The sequence below is a fragment of the Stegostoma tigrinum genome, chromosome 5 (genome assembly GCF_030684315.1).
Source record: "Stegostoma tigrinum isolate sSteTig4 chromosome 5, sSteTig4.hap1, whole genome shotgun sequence".
Lineage (NCBI taxonomy): Eukaryota > Metazoa > Chordata > Chondrichthyes > Orectolobiformes > Stegostomatidae > Stegostoma > Stegostoma tigrinum.
This window is the reverse complement of record NC_081358.1, coordinates 39,313,394-39,340,678: the sequence shown is the minus strand read 5'-3', so window position 1 is coordinate 39,340,678 and position 27,285 is coordinate 39,313,394. Positions and strand designations below refer to the sequence as shown.

At 39.9% G+C, this 27,285-nt stretch overlaps 2 protein-coding genes across 7 annotated transcripts in view; both read left to right on the top strand.

Annotated features, from left to right (window-relative positions):
- The first annotated feature begins 750 nt into the window (after positions 1-750).
- Positions 751-19,157, top strand: LOC125451545 (zinc fingers and homeoboxes protein 1-like). Of its 5 annotated transcripts, none has more exons than XM_048528745.2 (3): positions 751-1,104; positions 8,197-11,043; positions 16,781-19,157. In XM_048528745.2, the coding sequence occupies exon 2, from the start codon at positions 8,327-8,329 to the stop codon at positions 11,039-11,041; it is 2,715 nt and encodes a 904-aa protein (XP_048384702.1). In that variant the 5' UTR covers positions 751-1,104; positions 8,197-8,326; the 3' UTR covers positions 11,042-11,043; positions 16,781-19,157. The 5 variants fall into 5 exon arrangements, with proteins under 5 accessions (XP_048384702.1, XP_048384704.1, XP_048384705.1 ...); XM_048528747.2 differs by having other exon boundaries at positions 751-1,144; XM_048528748.2 differs by lacking the exon at positions 751-1,104 and adding an exon at positions 1,182-1,835 and having other exon boundaries at positions 8,197-10,942.
- A 1,820-nt stretch (positions 19,158-20,977) lies between these two features.
- The window catches only part of zgc:101716 (uncharacterized protein LOC492784 homolog), a 65,695-nt gene continuing 59,387 nt past the window's right edge, over positions 20,978-27,285 (top strand). For both annotated transcript variants that reach the window (XR_007247351.2, XM_048529135.2), the window contains exons 1-3: positions 20,978-21,114; positions 25,346-25,441; positions 26,357-26,500. Coding sequence is in view for 1 of the 2 variants with exons in the window: in XM_048529135.2 (XP_048385092.1) it covers positions 21,001-21,114; positions 25,346-25,441; positions 26,357-26,500 (354 nt within the window). In the remaining variant the exon portion in view is untranslated. The remainder of the gene's footprint in view (positions 21,115-25,345; positions 25,442-26,356; positions 26,501-27,285) is intronic.

Sequence of the window (27,285 nt, the reverse complement as noted above, 5' to 3'; positions counted from 1 at the left end):
TCCTGTCCTCCCGCCCCCATCGGTTTTTGCACATCGCACTGCAATGTTTTAGCTTTTATTCGCTTCCTTTCGAACGCGCCCCACCCCACCACTTCAGGTAGCCCATTCCATGCTAAGCTTAAACAAATTTCCTTTTCGACCTAATGGGTCCTTTGTCAAATTTCTGAAATTTGTCTTACAAACAAAAACGTGTTGGAGAAAAACAAACAAGTCTGACAACACTTGCGGAGAAAGAGAAACAGTTAAGGTCTCGAACAAAAACAGAAGTCACTCAAAAAGCTCAGTAGGTCTGGAAGCATTTGTGAAGAAAAATCAGAGTTCACGTTTCAAGTCCGGTGACCTTTCAGATGCTGCCAAACCTGCTGAGCTTTTCCAGCAACTTCTGTTTTTTTGATTCCTGATATGCAGCATTCTCAGTTCTCTGGGTTTTTAGTTAAGGATTTAGAGACCAGAATGACGCTATCTTTAATGTCACACTGGACTCGCCACCGATGCCGTCAATCCTACTGGACATCTCTAGCACGTTTCGTTTTTGTCAGATCTTCCAAATTCTACCCTATTTCACCTTTGTAAATTTGACAGCTGTACTCTGATAACCAATCTTCCTACCTCCTGAAACCAGTTCATCCTTATTCATTCTATTAAACTCCCGTTAAGGACCACTGCTGCTCTAAAGTCGAGAACAAAAGACAAAGAACTGCTGATCGCAACTCAACTTTGAGAAATGCTCGGCTGAACAGCCGCCGGTGGTCAAACCGGTGACGGCACTCCAGGAGATGGTGGTTCACGACATGTCCTCACAAGGAATTGCTACAATTCGATTATCGTTTAATTACAGTATCTCATTTTACTGTCCTCGGCTTCAGCGGGCACTTTGTTACAGCTATGGTTTACCTTCCCCTTCGTGTGGGGGGAGAAAAGGAATGTTTTACAGAGGAAAAGCGAACCATGCCGATAAAGCCAAGCACAATCCAATTTACGGCCTATTGGCAAAGTCGCGCTCCGATGATGTCAGGGCGTCTGCGTTGCCCTCTCTCCCGATATATTTATAAAAATTAATGTGTCGATTAATGAAAGAGGGATACCGATAAATCGGGAAGATCGGTAGGAGAACAATGCGTTTCGAACGGTTTCGGGGAGTCAGGTATGCCCCCTCATTACCGGGGGGCGGGCGGAGAGAGAAGAATTGGGCGCGACACATTGGGTTCAAAGGAAAGGCCGGTTGTAGCGGATGGGGAGGAGGTCGATGTTTGGTTCTTTCCGCACCAGCGGTACATGTCATCGGCAGATCCGCTGTCGGTTCGCCGCCCTGGCCGGCGGTCAGGCTTCGACTGTTTGAAGGTGGCAGAGCTCGAACTCATTGACAATCGGGGAGGGGTCAGCGAGGGGGCAACAACCGTCACCCCCGCGCGATTGTCAACTGCCACCCCCTCGCGGAACTCTCCTCCTCCGCCAGCAGCCCCCTCTTTCTCCGCCCCTCGCCAGTGAAACGGCCCGGCCACTGGGCAGCTGCCGGTAATAAGAAGAACAATAAGTTCGGGGATACAGGGTAGAGTGTACCACCTCCGACCTTACTTCTGACAGGCAGGTACTTCCCCCGCCTATGGCTGGAAGATGTTCTCCACATCTTGTCCTTTCTCGGTGCTGGCTGCTCAGATTGCACCCGGTCTCCCCGACCGTGTGGGTGCGCTCTGTTTACAGCCTTCCATCCTTCCATGTTGTTTACACTGAGGAGGTGGTGGATAGAGTTTAGTGTTTCCTATTCCAGAAAAAAAAACTTGAACATTGCAACGTGATCTGCTTGATTTTCCATCAAGGAGAGCTAAAGGAAGGAGGTAGGACTGTTTTGTTATTTTTTTTCAAAGAGCTGGAACTAACACAAGGGCCCGAGTAGTCTCCCTCTATAACCTTATTGTTATTTATGTTTACAAAATGCGCCCAGTTTGGAAATAACATATAACGCTCCTTCAATCTCTCTCTCTCCCTCCCCCCCCCTTTAACATGCCCTCCTTAACTAAGTTGCCCTCGCTGTCCTCCGCGCTTTGCGATTTTATTTCTCAGATAATGCTACTTTGAAGCATCCTAAGATAATTAACAAAAAAGAAGACAATATTAATGAGATATCAAGAACTGCAGATGCTGGAGTCAGAGATGACAAAGTGTGGAGCTGGAGGAACCTAGCAGGTCAGGCAGCATCAGAGGAGCAGGAAAGCTGACGTTTTGGGTCGGGACCCTTCTTCAGAAATGGAGCTTCAGATGAAGAGTCTTGACCCGAAATGTCAGCTTTCCTGTTCCTTTGATGCTACCTGGCCTGCTCGACTCCACACTTTGTTATCTATTGTGTTCTTATGCTAATCAAAGCCATTGAAGGGTCAGTGCTTTCTAGTAGGAAGATCCTAATGTCCTTGATAGCATTCCTCTGAAGCACCTTGGGACATTTTGCTGTGTTAAAGTGGCAAAATAAATGCAATCTCTTGAATATTGAGCACTTTTTTTGCACCTGGCTGTAGGCAAGTTATTGGGCTAATGAAAATTAGTAAAGCCCCTTTTTGCTTTAATTTGCTGAGGATTGGTTGAAGGTGTTTTGGTTTGGTTTGTGTTGTTCCTTTGCAAATTCCAGTGTATAATTTTGAAATGAAATTGCCCAAAGAGCTGTTCAATTCAGCAAAGCTGAAAGCCTTGTCACGATTTCTATGACTTCTCATTAGGCTAGAATGATTTCAGAACATAACAAACCAAACCTTCCAAAACCAAACTGCATGTTTAATTTTTGTTTTTAAGATTTATAATTTTTGTCTCTGAATTGAGTTTAATTGATCAAGTTAGAAAGTCAGAGCAGTGACATTAACTCACCATGTATGTCAGTTGAATGTTCATGAATATTTGACTACATTTTGTATGATCATTCAATTTCGTGATTTATTTTCAAACATGCAAATTCCAAGGATTCTTTAATTTAAAAAAATAATGTAGCAGACAGATTAGAATTCCAGATTTTTCTGATAAAGTATATACAGCCAATAAAAGAGCAAAACACAAGCAGAAATCAGATCTAGAGAAATTATTCGAGAATTTTTTAAATCCTAATCTAGACAGGATGAAGAAAGCACACATTATGTCCAAATGGTGAAGTAACAAAACAAATTTATGTCTAATTTCTTTGTTACTCTTCCTCCAGTTTTCTGTACTCTGTACTATATTTTTCCACCTGGTTTGTTCCTCACTCCTGAAGTGAGTACTTATCTCTTATCCAACAATTCTGTACAGATGCTTTCTTTGGCTGTTAGTTTGTCTTTTTCTCCCTTTTTTGTTGTTTATCTACAGAGTCAATTCATCCTATTGAATTTTGTGACTGATATTCCTCTGGAACTGGGGATGTGGGATGGTTAACTTACTATTAAGAAATTCAGTGCATTTAGCTGTAGCCGATGCAAGGAAAGCAGTATGGTTTGGGATTAGGCAAGCAGAAACTGTCGACTGGAACTGAGTAAAGAGAGAGAACGTAAGCATTAGTCAGAACATAACAAAGGACTGAAAGCAGCTGTGAAACTCAGGACTGGCAAGAATGGCCTCAAAGGAGAGAGCAAGCAGCACAACCATGACTTGGGAAAGAGCAGGAACAAAGGAAGAACTTTATTCTTATCATTTTTATTTCTGAAAATACCTTTCAATTTCATGATTTTCTTTTCAAAGCTGGATTGAAAGGTTTGGAAAATGAATGCAATTTACAAGAGAACCAAAGTAGTAATTCAGTCAGATCAGTGAAAATGGTGTCTTTCGTGAGGCTCCAAGAATCTTCCAATGGTTCAGAGACTTTAACGCCTTATCCTGTGATTCTTTATTTTTTCATTCATTTTTCTCTTTGCTAGAACTTGAAAGTGCAGTACATATTATTGAACTTCTGTTCTTGATTATTTGATTGGCTGTGGCAAGAGTTAATTTGAATATTGTAGTTATTGTGTTGGGTGTACTTTTCACTCAATGCTAGCTATGGTCCTGCAGTCCAAAGAAATTCTAGGTTTAAATTTATAGTCAAATGTTCACCTCTCATCCATTTTCCCTTGAACAAAAGTTTTTGATTTCTCTTGTGATCTGAACACAGCAGGCCAAGCAGCATCTTAGGAGCAGGAAAGCTCCTCTTGTGTTCATCCAGCTCCACACCTTGTTATCTCGGATTCTACAGCATCTGCAATTCCTATTATTATCCGGTCATGATAATCACCTGAACTCAAACTAATTATCTTCCCACTCTGAAGAGCGGGTTAAAAAATGATATTGTTGAAAGACATTGAAATTTTGGTGACTAAGTTTAACATCCATTTTAACTGCTTGCTCAGAATTGTTATATAAAGAAGTAATTATATGCGCAGCACCTAAACACTAGTACTTACAAGATGTGTTTAAATTCTTCGTATCTAGAGGGAAAATGAAAGCACCATATTGAACTTCTGAAGTGGTAAATTTGACAAAACTCAGCTTTCCAATTGATTTTCTTTTCTTGCTAGTGCATGTCCATTGGCACGTCATAATATTTGCAAGATTGAAATTGAGAGCCCAGCCTGAATAATTCCATACATAGTAGAAGCTGCAGACTCTGGAGAATCTAAGATAACAAGGTGTGGAGCTGGACAGACACAGGCCAAGCAGCATCAGAGGAGCAGGAAAGCTGATGTTTCAGGCCTAGACCCTTCCCGAAACGTCAACTTTCCTGCTCCTCTGCTCCTTGGCCTGCTGTGTTCATCCAGCTCCACACCTTGTTATCTATGAATAATTTCATGCTTACTTGTATGTTGTTATTTTGTGAACTGACTGTGTATTTGTCTGTGAGAGTAATCTCTGCAAGCTTGGTGTTGTGATTTTCAACAAGAAAATTATTGCCCTATACTTTCATACGTAAGTTAACTGAGTTTTCACTTTGGATCATAAATTGAATGAGTAGTGTGTTTTTTAGCTTTACCATGTTTCTCAAGGTCTAGGAAATATTTCAAAGGGAATTGTGGAATATAAAATTTATTCCACTATGCATGAAGAATTTAACAAGTTGTGAGTAATCTGTTTTTCTGACTTTGAGGTCTGTGACTCACTGGTATGTAGTGTTCTTCAGCAAAAATTAGTTGTTTGAGATTTTAAAGTTCCGTTGAGTTTCTGTGTTTCCACAAATTACAATAGTGTAAGTAAAAACTAACAGGTTTTAATTATATACCTACAAAGAAAGTGTTTTTGTACTTTTGGTGTCCTTCAGCAGTACATTACCACTGCTTTGAAAATCTCCTAAATTAATCCATTGAATTCCTAAATTAGTTTTTATCCCAAATGAACATTTTGTACAATTGAAAAAGCAGCTAGATGTAGTAATATCTGTGATATTAGTAAACATTTCTCATTAATTAACAGGATGTAGGTGTCACTGGTCAGGCCAGCATTTATTGTCCATCCCTAATTATCATTGAAGCAGTGTTGTTTAACCACACTCTTGACATCTGAATGGATTCCTCAGCTGTTTCACAGGGCACTTCAGAATTGACTACATTGTCGTGGGTCTGGAATCACATGTAGGGCAGTCAAGGTAAGGGATGGCAGATCTCCTTCTCTAGGATGCTGGTGAACCAGGCAAGCTTTTACAACAGTTTTGTGGTCACTATTATTGACACGAGCTTTTTGTTCCAGATTTAGTTAACTAATTAACAGCATTTAAATTCCCACAGAGCCATGATGCCTGTGGATCATGCGTTCACCCTATACACTAGTGGATTACTTCAGTGAACTAATATTCTATTTATTTGTTAAATTGTGAGGAATTGCATTCAGTTCACTTAAATTCAAATCTCAATTTTATGGGATATTCACTTGGGAAAGCCTGTTAAGATGGATAACACAGGGTTCCCATATGCACTTCTAATCCAAACTGGTGTAATGATATTCTGGCCAGTAGAAAATCTGGCCTGATATATATTTTACAAAATGTAATTACTATTTTATAATTGATATTAATTAGAGGTGATCCCATTGAAACATACACAATTCTGACAGGCTGCAGGGAGGAGGTTTCCCTGGCTAGAGGGTCCCAAGCAAGAACTCGAGGTCTCAGGATGTGGGTTGGGCTACATCAGAATGAGATAGAGAAATTTCTTCATTGAGTGTGATGAACCTGCGGAATTTTCTACCATAGGCTATAGAGTCCAATTCCCTGAGTGTGTTTAATGAAGAAATAAATAGATTTTTAAAAACTAAAGACATTGACAGAGATGGAGAGAGAGCAATATATGGCATTGAAATAGCAAATGAGCCATGATCATATCATATATGGTAGATCGGACTCAATGGGGTGAACAGGAAAACGAGTAGGCAGTTTTCCACTTTTTTGTGAAGTTTGATTACACACAGGCTTTTCTTTTATTGTGGATTAACAATACAGAAAATTTGACTTCTAACTGTATGTAGTCCGAATGTCAGATTCAGTTGAGGATAAAATTAAGTGAAGACCTGTTACACCAGAATCTCAGATTACACATTTGATTAGGTTTGCATCACGGTAAGTTTATTCCAGGTTAATCCTAAAAGTTTGATGCATTACTTTTAACCTCCCTTGAAACTCTTTTGAACCAACTTTTTTTTGGCAAGGATCATATTATCTGCCTTTTTTTAAATTTGGTGCAGTTGTTGACATGGATGTGTGCTTACACCATTGATCAATCATTCTTAGGGCAGTTGTCAGCTTATTTTCCAGCCTGCACTCCAATTTACGACACAATTGTGTTATTTCTCTAAACAGTGAGCTTTTCTCAAAGTAACAAGGAACTCCCATTTTCTGGAAACATTGTGGAAATAGGGACTTGTCTTCTCTGCACTCTTGGAGTTCTTGAAGCTTAGCCCAGTATTGCCAATGTCACATTCAGAAAGTCATACAAAGATTCAAGGCCTGTTCCAATGGCATGACCATGTAATTTGGATTAATACTTTGATACATTAGTAAGGCACAGATGCACAGTTGGATGTACGTCATTTCAGATAAAGTGTTTAAACCAAGACCCATCTGTACTCTTAACAAAAAAAATCCCTTGACATTATGACATTATCTAATTAAAAGCTGGATGTTATTTAGAAAGTGTGCAGATTTATGAGAATGATTTTGGGGGTGAATGATTTTAATAAGTGGATAGATTTGAAGAAGCTGGGCATTCGTATTAGAAAAGAGAAGTTTGACACAAGTTTTTATAGAGATGTACAAAATTATCAGTTCAAATAGACTTGATTGCGAGAACCTTTTCTGACTGGGAGAATGGTCAACAACGAGAGGGGACAAATTTAAAACAATTGTGAAAAGGACCAAATGCAAAATTGGAACAAACATTTTTGCACAGCAAGTGGTTAACATCTGGAATGCAAATTTTTATGCTGATGAAGGCCAGTTGAGCTATGGCAATCAAAGGGGAATTGGATAAGCTTTTAAAGGGAAACACTTGCAGGATTAAGGAAAAGGTGACAAGCTAAGTTGCTCTTGCATAGGCCAGCATGGGCTATGTTGGCTTTATGACTTCTTACTATGATCTAATTATTGTGACCTTATTCCCATAGCTGGCCTGGTCACTATTTATTCCTCAACCAACATTGTAAAAGAAGGATATTGTGCTTACTATTTTAAATGTTGAAAAGGATTTGATTGGGTAGGTATGCAGAAACTGTTCTGTAATAGTAGAACCAAGTAAAAGATGGAGTATCTTTATTAGATTTAATCAGCCTTGCAGTGATCGGATAATACACTTTTAAAAAAAAATCAGGAGCAGAAAACCCATATCATTTATGATCTTCCCCAGCCACATAGCTTCAGTTTCTTTACTCTTACGTCAAATCTCAGACCTCAAATGCTTGGGATCGGTCATGTGATTCCTCTTTTATCTTTGACTGAAATGTTTCCCATGTGCTTCAGTGACTTTTGTAAGTGTACTACAAGCGACCTGCAAGGAAGTTAATGGAATACATTGACAATAGATTTAAAGTTGCCCTCACTTTCTGTGGCTAAATAAGTGGTCTTTAATGTCATATGAACACAGTTGAGATCAGGAAACTTTAAATCCTTAAAGTATTTATATTCCAATGTAATGAATCTAAATGACGGTCTTGGATTTCAATACTGGTGTTAAACATTAAAAATTATTTATAATCCCAAAGTTATACTTTCTTTTCTTTTATTTACAGGTGAAGGCAATGTGATAGAGCTACTGCCTGTGAGGTGGCATATCAGTGAAAATAGATCAACTTCCAGTGACGTTGGTAGTTTTTGTTGGGTGTGGGGGGGGGGGTGAAGTTTCATTTTTCACCACTGAGCATGGCCAGTAAGAGGAAATCTAAAATTCCTTGCATGGTTCCTGCCAGTGAGACCGTGGACCAAGACCCAGAATTAGACGTGATTACAGATGATCTGCCTCCCGATATTTCTGATGAGAGCTTGACAGCAGATGGTGTAGGAATGGATGATGAGAATCTTCCAGAAAAAGAAGTGCAAGATACTCAAAGCAAGAGACTGGAAGGAGGCTATGAATGTAAATATTGCACTTTTGAAACACAGGACTTGAATGAATTTACTTTGCATGTTGACTCAAAGCACCCGAATGTCATTCTTAATCCATCCTACTTCTGTGTGGAATGTAATTTTACAACCAAAAGGTATGATACTCTAAATGACCACAATGCCAGATACCATTCAGGTGAAATAAATTTTAAGCTTAAAATGGTAAAACACAATAATCAAACTGTCTTTGAACAGACTGTTGAAGAATCCAATAGCAGTGGTGTTTCTATGAATGAAGAGCAGGCAGAAAGCACTGACGGTACTCTGAAAGGAATTTCAATAAGTAAAACTCCAATTATGAAGATGATTAAAAATAAAACTGAGACCAAAAGAATCTCTCTGTCTCCTAGTTTGGTAGATGAATTTACTGCTGATCAAGAAAACAATGAGACACTAGGGGCCAACTCAGTCTCAGGATCCACCAATACCAGTGGAGTTTGCATTAACCAGGAAACCAATGGAGGAATACTTGATTCAGTAGGTGTAAATCAGATGATATCATCTCCAGCTACTAATTTCATTCCAAAAGTTATGATACCTGTAAACAGCATTCCAACTTATAACACTAATATGGATGTAAATACTCACCTAGTGAACTCATTCAACAAATTTCCTTATCCCACACCATCAGAAGTTGCAACACTAAAGACTCAGACAAAATATGCAGAGGAACATATTAAAATCTGGTTCACGGCTCAACGCCTCAAGCATGGTATCAGTTGGACCCCAGAGGAGGTGGAGGATGCCAAGAAAAAACTTTTCAATGGACGTGTGCACACTATACCACAAACAATTACTGTCATACCGGCACAAATTTCAACATCCGCTAATGGATTGCAACACATCCTCCAGCCTTGTCAGATAGTTGGCCAGCCGGGCATTGTCTTAGCTCAGGTTGCTAATACAAATGCGATTACTGGAAATTCTCCACTTACAGTCACTGTTGCAGGAGTTGCAAATCAAATGCCTCAGTGGCAAAAACGCAGAGGACTGGAAGGTGACACAGGCCCTGAAACAAAACGGGCAAACAATGCACCGCTTCCTCAAATTGCTGCACAAGGAGGTTCTCTTGTTTCTGCCCCAGCCACTGATCCATATAGCGTTCGCCTTAAGAAGACAAAAGAGCAACTGACAGAACTAAAAGCCAGCTTCAATCGAAATGCATTTCCCAGTGATGCAGAGATTGCTAGAATTATACAAGTAACTGGCCTCTCTAGGGGTGACATAAAGAAGTGGTTCAGTGACACAAGATACAATCACAGGAATTCAAGGTGTAATCAAAATGTCAATGTTCCGGAGGTCAGCAGCACTATTGTTTTAGACTCCGGTGATGAAACAACACCAGAATCCCTTGTACTAAATCAACAACGCAAACATGGGTGGAATGCTTTCCCTGATTTTACTCCACAAAAGTTCAAAGAGAAAACGGGAGAGCAACTTCATCTCCTCGAAGAAAGTTTTCTTTTAAATCCATTTCCCACTGACGATGAGGTTAACAAGCTAAGGATTGACACAAAACTCACAAAGAGGGAGATTGATGTCTGGTTCTGTGAACGAAGGAAAGCTAAAAGTTCTGAATATAAAAATGAGGAAAATGGAAAAGCAGTTGGAAGTGAGGTCGATATTAAATATAAAGAGTCTGAAGGGGGACCTGCCAAATCCAATTATGGACAAATTCATACCACGTCTTTGGCAAGTGGACTAGCAATACCAAGGGTAATGGCTGCTGCAGCTAGTAGGTTATATAAGAAAACACCAGAACAACTGCATCTCCTTAAAAGTGCATTTGTTCGCACACAGTGGCCATCCCCAGAGGAATATGACAGATTAGCAGCGGAGAGTGGACTGGCTAGAACTGACATAGTAAGTTGGTTTGGAGATACGCGATATGCTTGGAAAAATGGAAACCTGAAATGGTACTATTACTATCAAAGTGGCAATGTGGACAGCCAAAATGGACAAACCCAAGTGTCCTACAAAAAATGTAAAGGCAGAGGTAGATCAAGAGGTAGACCACGAGGGAGAGGAAGGCTCAGAGTTACTGGAAGGGCAAATAACTGGAGTGGAATATCAACCAGCAAAATATCTTCAAGCCATGCTTCTTCAGGGAAAAACGTTCTTGAACAATACTATTTGAAACACAGATACTTAAACGAAGAGGACCTTGATGACCTTGTTGCAAGATCATGTATGAGTTATGAGAGCATTAGGGAATGGTTTGTACAAAGGCAAAGAGAAAGTGGGGCTTCTGAGAGCAATAATTCAGATGGACAGTACCCTGGTGATGATGAGAAAAATGAAGCACTTGAAGAGGATGATGATTGGCCTGGGGAAGAGAATGCTAGCCAGGAAGATGAGGATGATGCCTCTGATGTAAGTGCTAGCAGTGATGTATGGAAGCCTCCTCCACAAAAAAACAACCAAGTAATGGAAGCAGATGATGAATTTTCTGTAGAGAATTCAAACATATGAATGTGAGTTATGGAAGTAACTTTTTATGTTCACTTGAAACAGATCTAGAAACACCAATTTAGAAATTATACTTCATCTAATATTGGAAAATAGAATGTTGTTTATCTTTTGGTGCTGCCAACTTTGAGTGAATAATTTGCTTTATTAACTCTGCTATATTCTATCAAAATTCTAATTCAGGATAGATATACACATAATATAGTAGAACGTTTTACAACTGTGTTTGAATAACTCACAATGTATCCCTTAGGGAATACCAGTTGATATTACGTCTCCATTTTTTTTGACAGAGGTACTCAGTAGGATGTCTGCATATTATTTGCATTAGTTTAAAGTAATATATATATTGAATTTAAAATAATTTTAATTTGGCATCAGACACTTGAATTAAGAGGGCACAAGTCTAAGTACTATCTAAAACTGTCCCTGCAGCTCTGTAGCACTTCCTGATTTGAGAAATAAATTGCATTACGACTTTTAGATGGGGTACCACATGGGGTAGCTTTGTCTGAGAATCCACGTCCAGTACAGCTGCACAGTCTTTCAGAATTTGTTTCACATGAGGGTCTTAACAGATTCCAGTGTTGCTTTTATTCCATCTGTATGAATGGACCTAATGTGTGGAAGAGTGTGTGCAGTTAATAATGCACTGGTGTATTTCTATTGATCTTGCACTGGTAGAAGTGCAATTAAAATTTTAATCCCTCTATATACTATATTGTATCACTTCTAATTGTGGGTATATGTTTTTTAATGTAAACAGTGTCACTTGAATTGTTACAGTTCAGCTTGGGTGTATGCACTGTCCACTGTGGACGGAGTCCATATCTTTTAGATTCAATTAGCCACATTTACTTTCAAGATATGAACAGATATCTATCAGTTTAGATACAATTTGTGCACTGTAGTTGTAAACAAAATATTAACCAGGTCTCAAATTATTTAGCTGTTAGCTGAGTGTTTGTAGCTGCTACCAAATTTTATATGTAAGTGGATCATATATTATATATTTCAACTTTCCTGTTTTGAACCACAAGACATACTGGGGTTTGTTTCGGGATTGTGCTTCCTAATTCACCCTTATTCCTGAGACCATTGGGATATCGCTGGACACTGTCATGAAGAATCTCAAGAAGCCCCAATGTGTAAATAATGTTCAGGAAACAGGTACATGTTCATCCATAAAGTTGGGGAAACCGCAGGTATATATTAGAAATCGAAAAATAATCCAAAGTGCAGAGTGCCAGTGGCATAATGGTGATAGAATGGTATGCCAGTGGACCAGGCCAATAGTCTGGGGACATGGTAACTGGTTTAAGTCAAATTTTGTTACTCAAATCTGGCATATAAATCACATCTCTAACCATGACTGACTGATATTGATTGTAGTTTACAAACCCAGCTGGTTAACTAACAGATTTTTGGAAGGAGACTGCCATTTTTACCAGATCTTTCCTACACGTGACTCCAGATCCACAGCAGTGTGGTAGACTTTTTAACTGGCTATGTAATTTTAAAATAAAATTTTCTTTACTGCTGAATAATTCTTCACACTGGACTTGTGGTTTGGAGGTATGTGTACTGTAAGCGAGGATATTCCATTTGCTACTTTCTGAAGTTGAGATCACAAGAGGGCCTGTGACATATCCAAGAAGCTGGATTCTCTAATCTCAGTCCTTCAGCTCCCTTCATGACCAGATATTAGATCGATAATAGAGCAAGGACTTGCCTAAAAATGTGGCCTTTGACACTGAGCACAAACATATTTATATGAAAATCCATAAATGGAACAGATACACAAGAAGATTTAAAGCACCCATTTATTATGTGTTTTGATGTTTGTAAGTCTTTTGTATCTCCATTTATGTTGAGTGTACACTTTCTATCGTAGAGGATATGTATGTTTACCACTACATGTTTGCCCAGCCTTTATGCCCTTATTTAAGGAACAATAAATTTATTTCATTTGGCTGTGCAATCATGGGCCCCTTTTCATTACTATCCAGCACATCAGAACTGAGCCTTTTTCCAGATTGTCAGTCTGCCTGTCCATCTATCTTTTCTGTCCGTTTATTGGTATGGTGTAGTACAGAATGCTATTCAGCCTATCATACCTGTCTGGTAGGGGATTCTGTCTCTCTCGCTCATCTCTCATTTGTTTTTCCTCTGTCTAGCCATCCCAGAAACTGCTGAATTCGTTATCCTCCATTCCCTTTTTTCCAGTGGTTTGAGGGGAAAGTTTTGTTTTTGCTGTGTATGTTTTCTAAGTGCAGAAGACCAGTTCTAGCCACACTGCCTCATGACCAGTCTGAACCTGGATTACACCTAGCTGTCTAAAATAGAAATAGACTTTAGGATTCTTTTTGATAAGTCAATGAGGAACATGATGTCCACTTTAAGGACCTCTGCTGGAAATTCATTAGCTATCGATATATGGCCTCAATTCAGGATTTTGGATTCTACTGCTACCTCATTGGGGTTTGTGAAAGCCTCAGTAGGGAAAAAAACTTTTTCATTAAAGAACCTGTGGGAATCAGCCACATATTTTTTCCTGCTGCATTGTTCAGTTGATTCTCTTATACTTCCTCCCTTGCTTCCTTTTGGACAGGTTTGAAGACTGCAGTCAACCCAAAATGGTCAACTTCAAATTGTGTATGACCTTGAATACCCGCTTGGCATCTGCAGCAACATGCAGATGAAATCTGAAACAGGCTTACTATAACCTTTTGGGTCTCTGGGTTCTAGTGTGCATTGCCTTTTTCGAACCTGAAAGTCTTCGGATGACACTAGTTAAGTTTAGTACGTTAAATATTCCTCACAATACCTTTTAATGACAAATTTAAATTTCTAGCAAATTATTTGAAGTAAAAACTAATTTTTAATCTTTTTTCTTTTTCACTATTGGTGTCTAAAGCAGTCAGAAAGGGCTTCTCTTGCACATTGAACTTTGCAAGTTGCTTTATTTTAAAACTTTTAGTCCTTGGTTAATTTCAGAAAGTGGATCTTAAAGTTGGATTTTTGATATCCTGCAATTTGCAGACTTTGTAAATCTATCATTTAAATATTTTTAAGTGAGAAATAACTATATAAAAGACTTTAGGTTACTGACTTAGTTCATAATATTAAACTATACCAAGAAAACAAAGCCGTGTTAAACCTTTTAACAAATATCCTTGCACAGTTTATTAATTATTGCCATTACAAACACCATTTTGATTTGAAATTGTGAAAACCAGCCTCGCTGCTTATCTTTCGAACTCCTGGTATTGCAATGGCTTCATCACTTGTTATTGTTTCCATTTCCTTTCTATTCTTTCTATTTCTTGTCTACACCCCTCACAGCCTCCCGTCCAAAAATAGGAAAGAAGAAGATCACAAATACAGCTTATACATTTCAAGTTGTGACAGATTCTATGGTTGTGACTGCCATTTTGTTTATACATTGTACAGTGGCTCCCTGTTGGACCAATGTGTAGCATGTATGAAACTGACCAGGAAACTCAGATTTGTTTGTGGTTCAGCTGTTAGGTCAGTAGATCTCAGACAACAGCAGTAAAGTATCTGGTTTCATTACGTCTTCCCTCTCTGGTGTTTGAGGAGGTCAACTGTCAGCCTGGATCTCACTTCTAGTTCCTATCTAGTAAATACTTCCGAGAAAGTGTTAGTCTATGTTTAGGTCAAAGCCTATATTCGGTAGTCTTAACTCTCATAAGCCATTTCGTTACAAGATTTGTGAATTTTGGAGGAGTCTATTTTGAGGGACTTGCATTCTTCTAAAGTGGAGAGGGTGTGTTTGATGGAAATGCCGCACTATGTTTGAATAAAACAAAAGTTATCATTCATGTGACTTGTATAAGTGAAGCTTTGTGCTCTTTGTATTGTACTGTGAATAGGCTATGTTTATACACACAATTCTATTTATTTAGCTATTGTGTGTAGTTAAACAGTAGGAAGCCATAATTTAATCCATTAACAGATATTTGCTCATGGTGGAAATAGTTGCTCTCACTTAGTGTGCAATATGTATTGTTTTCTGTTCTAGATACAACTTTTAGAGACATTGGAATAGACTTGAGTGAAATGTGGAGGGATGAAGCAATTGAACCTCTTTTCCCCCCCTTGAACTTGTTCACCCGTTCAATTATATCCTGTCTGATTTGTGACCTAACACATACTGACTTCCCCGTATTACTTAGATTTTTGTAACCAAATAGATTATGAACTTCAAATATAAAATAAACACATATTCTAGCATTTTCCAAATTACCTACCACCCTTAGTGTATTTCCTAATTTCACTCCAAAAAGATCTAACTCTAATATTTAGCTTTGACCCACTGTCCTAGACTCCCTAGACAGTGGAAGTAATTTCCCTCTATCCACCCTACCTGTTCCACTTTAATAACATCGAAATCGTGATCAAATTACCCCTTAACCTTGGACATTCAAGGGAATAGAATGAATGTAACCTCTCCTTGTAATTTAAATTTTGGCACCCATAATTAATTCTCGTAAACGTAGTCTGCTCCCCTCTGACTCCAACATAATTCTTCAGAAATTTTAGTGTCCATAATTACTCAGGGTACTTTTGGTGTTGTTAGAGAAGGGTCTCTCAGTGAGTTTGTGTGAGAATACGTACAGGTTAATGCAGACAAAATAAATGAAGTGCAGTTCACATGTAATATAAATATGTTTCAATTATCAGTGTTTCATACTAGAATGGGAACAACAGTCCTTGGAAGTTAAGTTCTCTAAAAATAGGTATTCACCAAACTTTAAAATGTCACAGTGCTAGTAACTACAGTCTTTGTGAAATTTGTTTTTCCTCCCCCAGTTGATCAGCTTGCACAAGTTCTGATTCTTGGGTATAAGCTATAAATATGTAAATTAATGGTGAAAATCTGTCATGCTTATTAAGCTCATAGTTTAGCCAATATATTCTGAGGAAAGGTCGCCTGACCTGAAATGTTAACTCTGATTTCTGTCCATAGATGCTGCCAGACCTGCTGAGCTTTTGGAGCATTTTCTATTTTTGTATTCAAACTCAGCATTATTTTTCATAAATGTTTCCGAAGATGCACTTTCTTTTTGATATTTTTAATGGACCCCACTCCCTGATTGTGTGGCACTGTCAAATTTCTATATTTTCCATCCTTTTGAACTAGTATCTCCCCGGATCTGACCTTTTTCCATTAGGCTTGTAATGGATTCAGCATTGTCTTTCCTCATTTGATCTCATTTGATTGGTAGTCTTAAGGACTACCTCAGGCTTCAGCAAGCTATGCAATTTATATACATTATCAGTGTTGGAACTGAATTTAATTTTACAGTGTAAGTAATCTAGCCTGCTTCCAATTGTTGTTTCATCTACGTTTTGATTAAAATCAAGGGAGATTACAGTGGTATATCCAGCAACAAGGTATACTGGCCGGCTAATCAGGAACAGAATTAAAAGGGTGGGCTGGATGAGAAAGGGAGAATAATGTATATGGGAGGGAGGTTTCGGCAGCATACTGAATAGTCTTGTCAAACTGAATCTTAGAAATTTTAATAAGTGCAAATTTGAGCATTACTTTAGAACAGGTAAGCTATCACCCAAAGATGTAGTTATTATCTATAATCCTATCGAAGAAAATATTACCGTGTACGTATTCATTCTTATTTTTATTGATGTAAGTACAAATAGTGTCAATAATTTTTTTTTTAAATCTATTAAACTACCGCATTTTCTTCTCTCTAGGAACCACGGACATGGGAAAGTCACCATCAGTTGTTTGAGTCAAACAATTAAAGCAGAGAATCCTCAGCTGTGGTTCCATAAATTAGTACCACAAAGAAATATCCACGCACCACGTATTTCACTTCTTAGTATAATAAAGGTTTTCTAAATTTCCATAGTGCCAAAGTTTTAATACAAGAGCAGAAATGTTTTTTGTACATAGATTGTTTTGGAACAGATTTGTACTGTTGGGATTTACTACATTTTTAGTGAGATGTGCCTGAGCACATTTGCACATTTTTCATGCTGGCTATTGCATTTCCCAACATGCATTTGCCTCAAGTGTCATATCATATCTGCCTTCCTGAGATATGGGGCAGTTTTAATAAGCTTTGACCAACTAAATGACATTTCAGAATTAGTTTAAAACAACCATTTATCAGTAAAGAACAGCAAACTGATATATTTGCATGGTACTTTTTGTATATGCTTTGGAAAATATATTTGGTCAATTTTATGTTTTGACCTTTTCAGTAGATGCTGAAATTTACACACACATTGTAGATGTAGATAAAGTCAGCATTTTGTTACTCCACAAACATTTTCTTCAGAAGCCATATGCCCAATCGCTAGCATTTTTCAGTGTCTTCTGCAAAAGTGATTTTGTATACTGAAATTAGGAAATTGCTGCTTCTATATATACAGTACTACATTTATATAATATATATATAGTATTTAAATATTGTAAGCATTGAGTAAGGGGGTTGCAAGCTGTGGTTTGAATAAATCAATGTCCAGTTCTAATTTTTCACGCTATTTATTGTACTTTATGATATGAGTACAGTGAGGAGAGCATCCAAGTAGATTGGTCATGCTTTTTTATATATACAAATATATATATGTGTGTGTGTGTGTGTGTGTGTGTGTAGTATAAGAAATTCACCACTAGTTATTTGCATTTAGTTTATCTTGCTTATGAAAAAAATGCCATTTGTTCTCAATCCACTTCAATTATGATTTGTTTTAGATTATTTTCCAAAAGTAAAACTGATACCTTTCCAGCACATGTGGTAAGATAAAACAGTAAAAGTGTATCTAGAGTTAGACATGATTTCTATTTCTAGAGAAATATTGATCTCCTTTAAAAAAACATTTGAATTATGATTACAGTACTGGCTGGTCCTGGTGAATGATGCATTTTTATAATGCAAAAGAATCATTTGCACATTTATTGTACAAGTACTGTATGTTAAATTCTTCAAAGTTTGATTATTTGTTTGAACTTTGGTTGTTCAACCACTACAGGCACATACAAGTCCTCAATCAAGTTAGTTCGGACCTGCACTAGTGAATCTCAAGCAATTTACCTTTTATAATGTACATTTTTAATATTCACCAAGAATCCTGGCAAAACATGAATTCTTTAAATACATCATGATAAAATCATCGGTCTTGGTTGCATTTTCAATTTTAAAATACACGAACAGTGTTTTAGTTTTTAAATTTAGTGAAGACTTAATGTAGCACGTAACACTAGTACAATTTGTACAGCTTTTCCAAACACATTTTGGGAAATGCTGCACCAGATGCTTTTTTCTGGCTTGCTAGCAAGACAGTTTTTAGTTTGTGCAGAGTGCTAGTTGCCTAAATCGTAAAGGTTTAGTATCCTATATTTTTTTTAAATGTGAATAAGTGTTGCTGTGGTTCTGAACAGTGAAACCTTAAGACCAAACATTGTTGGATGGTGGCAATGACAACTTTCCCTTCTAAACCTACCCCATAAGACTAACGGAAAATGCAGTTGAAAGTTTTTGCATGTCAGAACCATATTTTAAATCAATGTTTTAGAAACCTTCATGCATCATTTATCGAACTTTTTCTTCCTTTTAATCCAAACCTCTTGATAGGTAACCTGCTGATGTAGCTGCATTTGGTTTTGATACTGGTCAGAATCCATGTACAACTGCTCCACCAATGAGAACTGATCAGCAAGTAGGTGAATCAGCAAATTGTCAATGTCCAATAAATAACAACTTCAACCTTTATATTTTGGCTGACATTGCTATTTTGTTTGTTGAGCAACATGCTCTGTAAGGTTTTGAGAATAAAGATGTCAAAAATGCTTAGCAAAGGTTTCGAATAAATTTTGAAAAATATCTATGAATACCTAACATAATCAGTCAGCATCCGTGCCATTAATAGCTTTCTGGGAAACCTCAATGTGCCGTTGACTGGGTCATTGGAGATTTTTATACAGGCTTATTTTGTATTTGGTCTGGTACTCTTGCTAATGTTTTTACATCGATATTATTTAGCTGTCTACTGTCTTGATATTTAGTTTTTATGTAGATTTGACAAATTCTTTTCCATTGTTCATAATGATTGTACTATGTGAACTCGACACATTTCAAAATAAACCTTCATTTTATGATTTAAAATGTTGTTGGATATAGTTTTAATTTTGCTTTCTGTCCAACTGCAACAAAGATAAAAGACCAAAAGCAAAGTCAGGTTGGCATTCTCTTCCATTACATGTACTTTGCTCATTACTGAGCTGTTGTTACAAAGATATTTAATATTGCTTGTAGAACTTAAGTTTTTGAAGGATTGTGGGGAAAATGGGTTTACTTCAAAATATCTGGAGTAGTTACTTTGAAACAGGTTGTTGAAAAGTCAGGTGGACAATAAGGCTGCCTGGAAGACACACAGGAGGCTGGAAGAACACAGCGGGCCAGGCAGCATCTGGAGGAAAGCAGCAGTCAACATTTCAGGTATAACCCTTCTTCAGGACTGGACTGCTGTGATCTTCTAGCCTTCTGTCTATCTGCCTTGGATTCCAGCATCTGCAGTTTTTTGTTTTTTTTTGCCTATTCCTTGAAATAACAACTGATAACTCTTGCATTGCTGTAGACCCATGCTGGCCGATTCTGAACAGTGACTAATTTGGAGAAGTTCTTGACTTTATCTAGTTCATTTGGAGAAAAGCTTGCAAAGAACATGTTGCCTAGCTGATCTCTCCAATTTGTGAAAAGTTTTTTTTTCTTTTTGTCTAATTTAGCTCAGGGAAGAAATATGTTTTTTTTAGTGATTAAAAGGCAGGTATTGGTGTAGTGGTATTGTCATTGGGCTAGCAATCATTACTGTTCTGGAGATATAGTTTCAAATCCCACCATGATAGAGGGTGATATTTGAATTTGGAAAATTTTGGGATGTGATTGAAGGAACGCCACAAGATTTTATCCCCTGAGCAACTTAAAACCTTTAAAGTGGGCAGCTAAATGAGTGATACCGCCAAAAATATCACCTGCAAGCTTCCTGCTCGAGAGATAAATAACCAGTTCTATTTTAATAAAGAAGTGCTCAAAGAAAATGAGAGATCTAAATTTTGAAATGACATGACAGTGTCTTTCAAGTATATCTGGAAAATGGGATTCTGACATTTTACAACCCTTTGAAAGACAGCAAGTGTGATAGCACAACACTCCAGAACTGCCACTGTGTGTCAACCTCGATTCACATGGTTTAGAGTGTGCAAAGAGACTCCTCTTCTACAGATCATGACAGAGCTCTGCGCTTCTGGCTGGGTCTTCCAACTCGGTTTCTTTAAATGACTGGTGATCTTCCATGCGTTCTAGTTCAAGATTGTCAGAGAGAGAGAGAGACAGACAGACAGACAGATAATCTGCATCTATGTTTAGGGCACTAGCTGCCATATTCTCGTACATGTTCCAATGTTTCAAATTTTTTCATGATGGTAAGCGAATGTGTGGGTGCTTAAGTGGATAGAGTGAATGAAATAAAGGAATAGGCTGGCAGGTGAGTTGAAGGGTATTTGGGATTGGTTTGGAGGGAGTCTGAAGTTATGGGAATAGTCAGATGTTTGGGCGGAGGAGTCAGTGGCAGTAATTGGTAAAGTTCTTTAGTGACTTGGGAGTTAGGCAAGGATTTTTCAGCCTAAACAGTCATTTTAGTGTCTGACTATTGGAGTCTTTTGGGATAAAGCCCAGTGAATAGGGCAATTGTCTATTAGAGAACTTCAATTTCTGGTAGTCTGGAAAGAATTATTGGGCGAGAGTTCAAAATTGCTCGAGTCTCCGGAGTTTTGCGGGGCCTGCAAACTCGAGCCAAGGGGATTTGATTGAACAGGGGTTGAGCTGGGCAAGGGGCTGAGGAAACGGAACTGTTGTACAGAATTGCCATATTCCGGGGGAACTAATTCCTCTACGTTGCGTGAGGGAAAAATGGAAGGTTTCGGCTGCGAGTTCGACGATTCTGTCTTTGAATCGTTTCGAGAAAGGAAGGCGGCGTCCGGGATAAAACTAGGATCCTACACAGCGAAACTCTGCGAGCCTCGGGTGAGAAGTGTTGAATTTAGTGGCGATCTGTTACCCTCAATAGGCAGCGTGCGTTACACATACTGTCGCCCGACTGGAAACCAGATGAGACCCAGCCCTGGAGCTTGAGCTTTAAGCTTTCCTGTGTGGAGGGTTGGGGTGTTAGTTCAGTCGTGGACCAGACAAAGAAGAAACTACATAAAAATAACAATTTATGATCGAAGTTACAGCATTCCCCAAATGCATTCAATCCTTCCGAACTAGTCTGGAACAAATCCTCAACCTCGGTCAATGTCAGATGTGACACAGTGAGTAAAATTTATATGCAGAAACAGTCCATTTCGTCCACTTACTCCACAGTGTTCTTTATGCTTTACTGGAAGCGTTATTTCTGAAATCAATCGTCACTACAAGTGCTTTCTCCCTAGTGATGTGTGTTTCAGTGCCTGTATTTTAGGACTGGTTCATAATTTAAATTCAACAGCTCTTCCGTTAAGAGAGAGTAAGAACTGCTGATGCTGGAGTCAGAGATAACACAGTGTGGAGCTGGAGGAACACAGCACTAGAGGAGCCGGAAAGTTGACTTTTCCGGTCGGGACCCTTCTTCAGAAATGGGGAGGGGCAAGGGAGCTCAAAAATAGGAAGAGAGAGGAGGGCTAGGGCTGGGGCTGGAGAAGCTATGTGTGAACGGTGATAAATGAGTGCAGGTGGGGTTTGGTCAGTGACTTGGGTGGGCGGATAGGTAGGAGAGAAGTTGGACATTTTATGACAGGTCATGGAGGTGGGGGGTGAGAGGGAGGGTTGGATGTGGCCTGATCTATTGCCTCTGTCCCACAGAACCTATCTCCGCTTACCTTGATTCTGTTTACTTCCCCTGGACCGGGAATTCCCCACCTAATTCTGGGACACCACCCATACCAGCCGCCTTCTCCAAGACTTCCAATTCCCTGGCCCCTGGCCCCCAACACCTCATCTTCACTGTGGACATCCAATCCCTGTATACCCCAAGCAGATGGCCTAAAAGCCCTCCACTCCCCCCTCCACTCCCCCCTCCACTCCCCCCTCCACTCCCCCCTCCACTCCCCCCTCCACTCCCCCCTCCACTCCCCCCTCCACTCCCCCCTCCACTCCCCCCTCCACTCCCCCCTCCACTCCCCCCTCCACTCCCCCCTCCACTCCCCCCTCCACTCCCCCCTCCACTCCCCCCTCCACTCCCCCCTCCACTGATACCCTCATCCACTTAACAGAATTCATCTTTACCCTTAACAACTTCCTACAGACTATTGGGATGGCCATAGGAACCCACATGGGCCCAAGCTATGCCTGCCTTATTAACAGCCCATCTTCCTCTGGCACTATGCCCCACCTCTTCCTCCGCTACATTGATGACTGTATCGGCACTGCCTCGTGCTCCCACGAGGAACTTGAACAGTTCATCAGATTTACTAACACCTTTCACCCCAACCAAGTTCACTTGGACCATCTCTGATGCCTGTCTCTTCTTCCACGACCCCTCTGACCCCATCTCTGGTGACCACCTCAGCCTACATCAGTTTCAAGCCCACTGACTCCCACAGCTATCTAGACTACGCCTCCTCTCACTCACCTTCCCGCAAGAATGCGATCTCCTACTCCCAATTTTTTCGCTTCTGCTGTATCTGTTCTCAATCTGGAGTGTTCCACTCCCACACATCCCAGGTCATTCTACTTCATGGATCACAACTTCCACCCACCCCCATCCCCATTCCCCCGACAATTGGTCAAAAATGCCCTCAACCGATCTCATTTGTTTGCTGCACTTCTGCCCTCACATCCCCTCCCCCCAACAAAGATTAAGACAGAATCTCCCTTGTCCACCCATGTCACCACACCAACCTCTGCACTCAACGTATCATTCTCTGCAACTTTCGCCATCTACAATCAGACTCCACCTCCAAACATATATTTCACTCCCCACCTGTATCTGCCTTTTGTAGGGACCGCTGTCTCCATGACTCCCTGTCATCCGCTGCACACTTCCCACTAACCCCTCCGTGCTCAGCACCTTTTTCTGCAACCACAGGAAGTATTACATCTGCTCCTACACCACCTCCCTCCCCGCCATTCAAGGCAGGCGCCAAACAAACCTCCTACATTAGACAGGGTTCACCTGCACATTCATCAACATAGTATACTGCATCTGCTGCTCCCAATGTGGCCTCCTCTAAATCAATGAGACTGTTTTGTATAGCACCTGTTCTCTGGCGACAAACGACAACACTTCTGGACAAGAACCCCTCCCTGGGTGACATATCCATCTTGAGCCTCCTACAGTGTCACAATGACGCCACCTGCAAACTGGAAGTGCAGCACCTCCTATTCCACCTCAGGAGCCTACACCCCAATGGCCTAAACGTGGATTTTATCAGTTTCAAAACCTCCTCATCCTGTGACCATCCACCCCACTCCCTTCCCTACCTCCTTGACCTGACACAACCTGTCCCTCTTCTCTCCCACCTCTCCACCCCACCCACCTCACTGACCAATCCCTACCTACACTCACCTATCACCATCCCACCTGCCTTCCCCATGTCCGTCCCTCCTCTCTCTCTTTATTTCTGAGCTCCCTTCCACCACCCCATTTCTGAAGAAGGGTCCTGACCTGAAACGTCAACTTCCCCGCTCCTCTGATGCTGCCTGGTCTGCTGTGTTCCCTCAGGGCTACACTGTGCTCTCTTCCATTAACATTCTGTCCTACATTTCCCTTTAAATGTTGAATTCATTTGTCTAGTTTGATTATCATGTGATTTGCATGTGTTTGTAACTTGTTTATTGGCTTCTTGATGTAAGTTCCACCATAATGTGGCTTTTAGACTGCGAATATGTTTCTTGAATAGAAAAATCATTGTTGTTGTTGCTATTGTTTGCCTTCCCCTAAAACGCAACAGAACTATTCACTCCAACCAATCCTCTATGGAATAGTAGAGTGTAGGTGATGTGATATGTGGTTTGCAGGGGGAACGAACCTGGTCAGCGGATCAAGGAGGGGTAGTTGTAGAAGAAGAGGAGATGGGAATGTCAGTGGTGAGATAGTGTCAAGGGTCGTGGCGGTTGGAGGGGTAGTTATCGGTGTGAGTACTTAGGGTTTGGTTCTTTAGTTATTCAAGGGTTAGATAGGAGCTCATGTCTAAGGAACTGGACACTTTGGAGGGTTCTGAGGAGCAAGGGACTTGTTAAATAGAAAGTTCAGATTGTCCAGATAATATTTTCATGTTTAATAGTGTGCAAATGTGGCTGGTCACCATGTTTTATTCTAATTACTGGTGCTTTTTGAGGAAATTTGACTGAAAAAATCCCATTTGATCTAACGTCTTTGGAATACAATAAGTTCTACTGTACTTTTGCCTAATTGAGTCATAGACCCAAGCAAGAGGCCATTCAACCCATCATGCTTGTGTTAGCTCGTTGAAGAAGCTGTACAATTAATCCCATTTCGCTGCATTTTTCACCAAGGTGTGGCAAATATTTCCTTTGAAGTATTTATCCAGTTTCCTTTCCAAAGTTAGTATTGAATTTGCTTCCACTGCCCTTTCAAGCACATTTCTGAACTTAACAACTTGCCACACAAAAAAGAATGGTCCAGGTGCCAACTATCATTCTAACATAACAATATTGCACTAAACTGTTCTAAAAAAAACTACTTGGGACTCGGGTATTGTTTCCTAGTATAGGTACCATACTTAACACTTTGGAATGGGTGCAGAGGAGATTTGTCTTAGTGTGGTTAACAGAGATGTGAGACATTTTACCTCCTCGTGGTGAAAACAGATTTTCCTTAGTTAATGCTGTTAAGAATTCGTAACAATTTAGAATGCCTACTCTAAATCTTCCATTAGCCTATTCTAGTCTAAGCAGAACAATGCTAGTTTTTAAAAGTCTCAATGTAATTGATGTCTAGTATCCGTCTGAAACATGCTTTTAAATCTCCTCTGCACTCCCTCCAAAACCATCCTAAAGAATGTACCTAAAATGAGACAGGATATTCCACCTGAGTCTGTAGCAATGTTTCTGACAGCTAACATAATGTTACTATATTTTTAACATAACAATTTTTAAATTGTCTTAATTTTTTGCAAGTTGTGTTGGCTGATGTGAAAACTTACCCACGATGTCTACGTCACAAATTGGCTTCAATGAATAACCCTGCAGTAGACTTTATTTATGGGAAAAAAAACCTCTAGTTTCAGTGTGCATTGTCCTTGATGTCTTGCAGTGGTTCTGGGGTGAAATCTGCACAGCTGATGATGTGGAGAAGTTAACTGCACTGAAGTTTCGTGGTGATCTGGCATTCAAGCATCAAGATTATCAGGTATCCAGGAACATGGAAGGTTTGCCCTAACCAAGGAAAGACAATTGCCTGTAATACTAAGATAGGAAGAACTGCAGATGCTGGAGTCAGAGATAACAAAGTGCAGAGCTGGAGGAATACAGGCCAGGCAGCATCAGAGAAGCACGAAAGTTGACTTTTTGGGTCAGGACCCTTCTTCAGAAATGGGGAGGGGGAGGCTAGCTCAGAAGTAGAGAGAGGAGGGGTGGGGCTAAGGCAGGGGAAAGTAGGTGGGATGGTGAAAGGTGAGTGCATGTAAGAAGTGGTGGGGATTGGTCATTGAGGTGGCTGCAGTGAATAAGTGGTGAAAAGATGGACAGGTTGTGTTAGGTCAAGGAGGCTGGGATAAGAGGGAGGGTTGGTCATGGGATGAGGCCAGGGATGCAGAGATTTTGCAACTGGTAAAATCCAGGTTTAGGCCATTGGGCTGTAGGCTCCTGAGGGGGGATATGAGGTGCTGCACTTCCAGTTTGTGAGTGGTGACATTGTGACACTGGAGGAGACCCAGGATGGACATGTCACCCAGGGAGTGGGAGGGCAAGTTAAAACGTTTTGCAACTGGAAGGTGGTGGTGTTTGTCGTTTACGCCTGTAATACCACTAAGTTTCTTCAAAAGCCAGTTTCTCCGTTAGAACTGCAGAGTTGGGAAATGTTGGAAGTACACCATCATCTCACTACCATTATTAGACTGCCTATGATGCATTGCCTACAAAGTTTTCCTTTAATTGTGAGGCAAAATGCACACTTGTGTTTGGGGGATATGTAGATTTGTTTTTGTTAAAGATGCATTTCGGCTGTGACGGTTTTTAATAACAGTTGAATTGATCATTGTAAATAGCCACTTGATCACAAGATACTGCATATAATGCACTCTTTACTGCACCTTTTCTTTCCCAGAAAGCATTGTGTGAATACTCCAGTAGTTTGAGCCTTGTTCCAGAGTCAAATATTGCGCTCAGAAGAGATCTACAGGAGGCCCAAGCTCGATGCCTGTGCCTTCTTGGCCGATCTGATGATGCCTTGGATATAGCACAGAAACTGGTTAGTCTTAACACCATTTTAAATTTCACCGTGTTATGATGCTATGGATGTAATTAAAAATACAGGGTTTGTGTTACAAAACACTGAAATATCAGCTACAGTTCAGTAGGTAACATTTCTCACCTTTGAGTCAGAAGATCTGGGCTTCAAGTTCCACAATGAAACTTGAGCGTATGTTCCAAGCTGACTTTCCTACTACGCAAGGAGTGATGCATTGTTCTCAGCTCCACCTTTCAGAGATGTTAAACTAAAGCCCCTTCTGGCCTCTCAGGTGGATGTCAAATATTCCATGGCTATCGAAAAAACAAGCAAAGAATTGTGGATGCTCTAAATCAGAAGCGAGAACAGAAAATGCTGAAAAAAAATGCAGCAGATTTGGCAGCATCCAGAGAGAGAAAATAGAGTGAATATTTCAGGTCCAGAGACCTTTCCTCCGAACCCTTCTTTGTCTCCACAGATGCTGCCAGGCCTGTTGAGTTCTGTTTTTGTATCCTGTGGCTAATAGTTGGAGAAGGAGCAGGAAAATCTTTGGTGTCCAAGCTAACATTTAACACTCAACCAGGATGATATCAGTTTTGTCTGGTCATTAAGTGTTTTTTTTGTGGGACCTTGATCTTCCACATTGCCTACATACGCCAAAACACTCAGTGGATTGTAAATACGATTAAGCAAAATCCATGATAATCACTTAATAAAGGAGAAACCTGCCCAGCTATGAGGAAAGCAGAGGGAATGGTACTCATTGGATAGCTCTTCTACAGGGAGTTGGCCTGGCACAGTGGGCT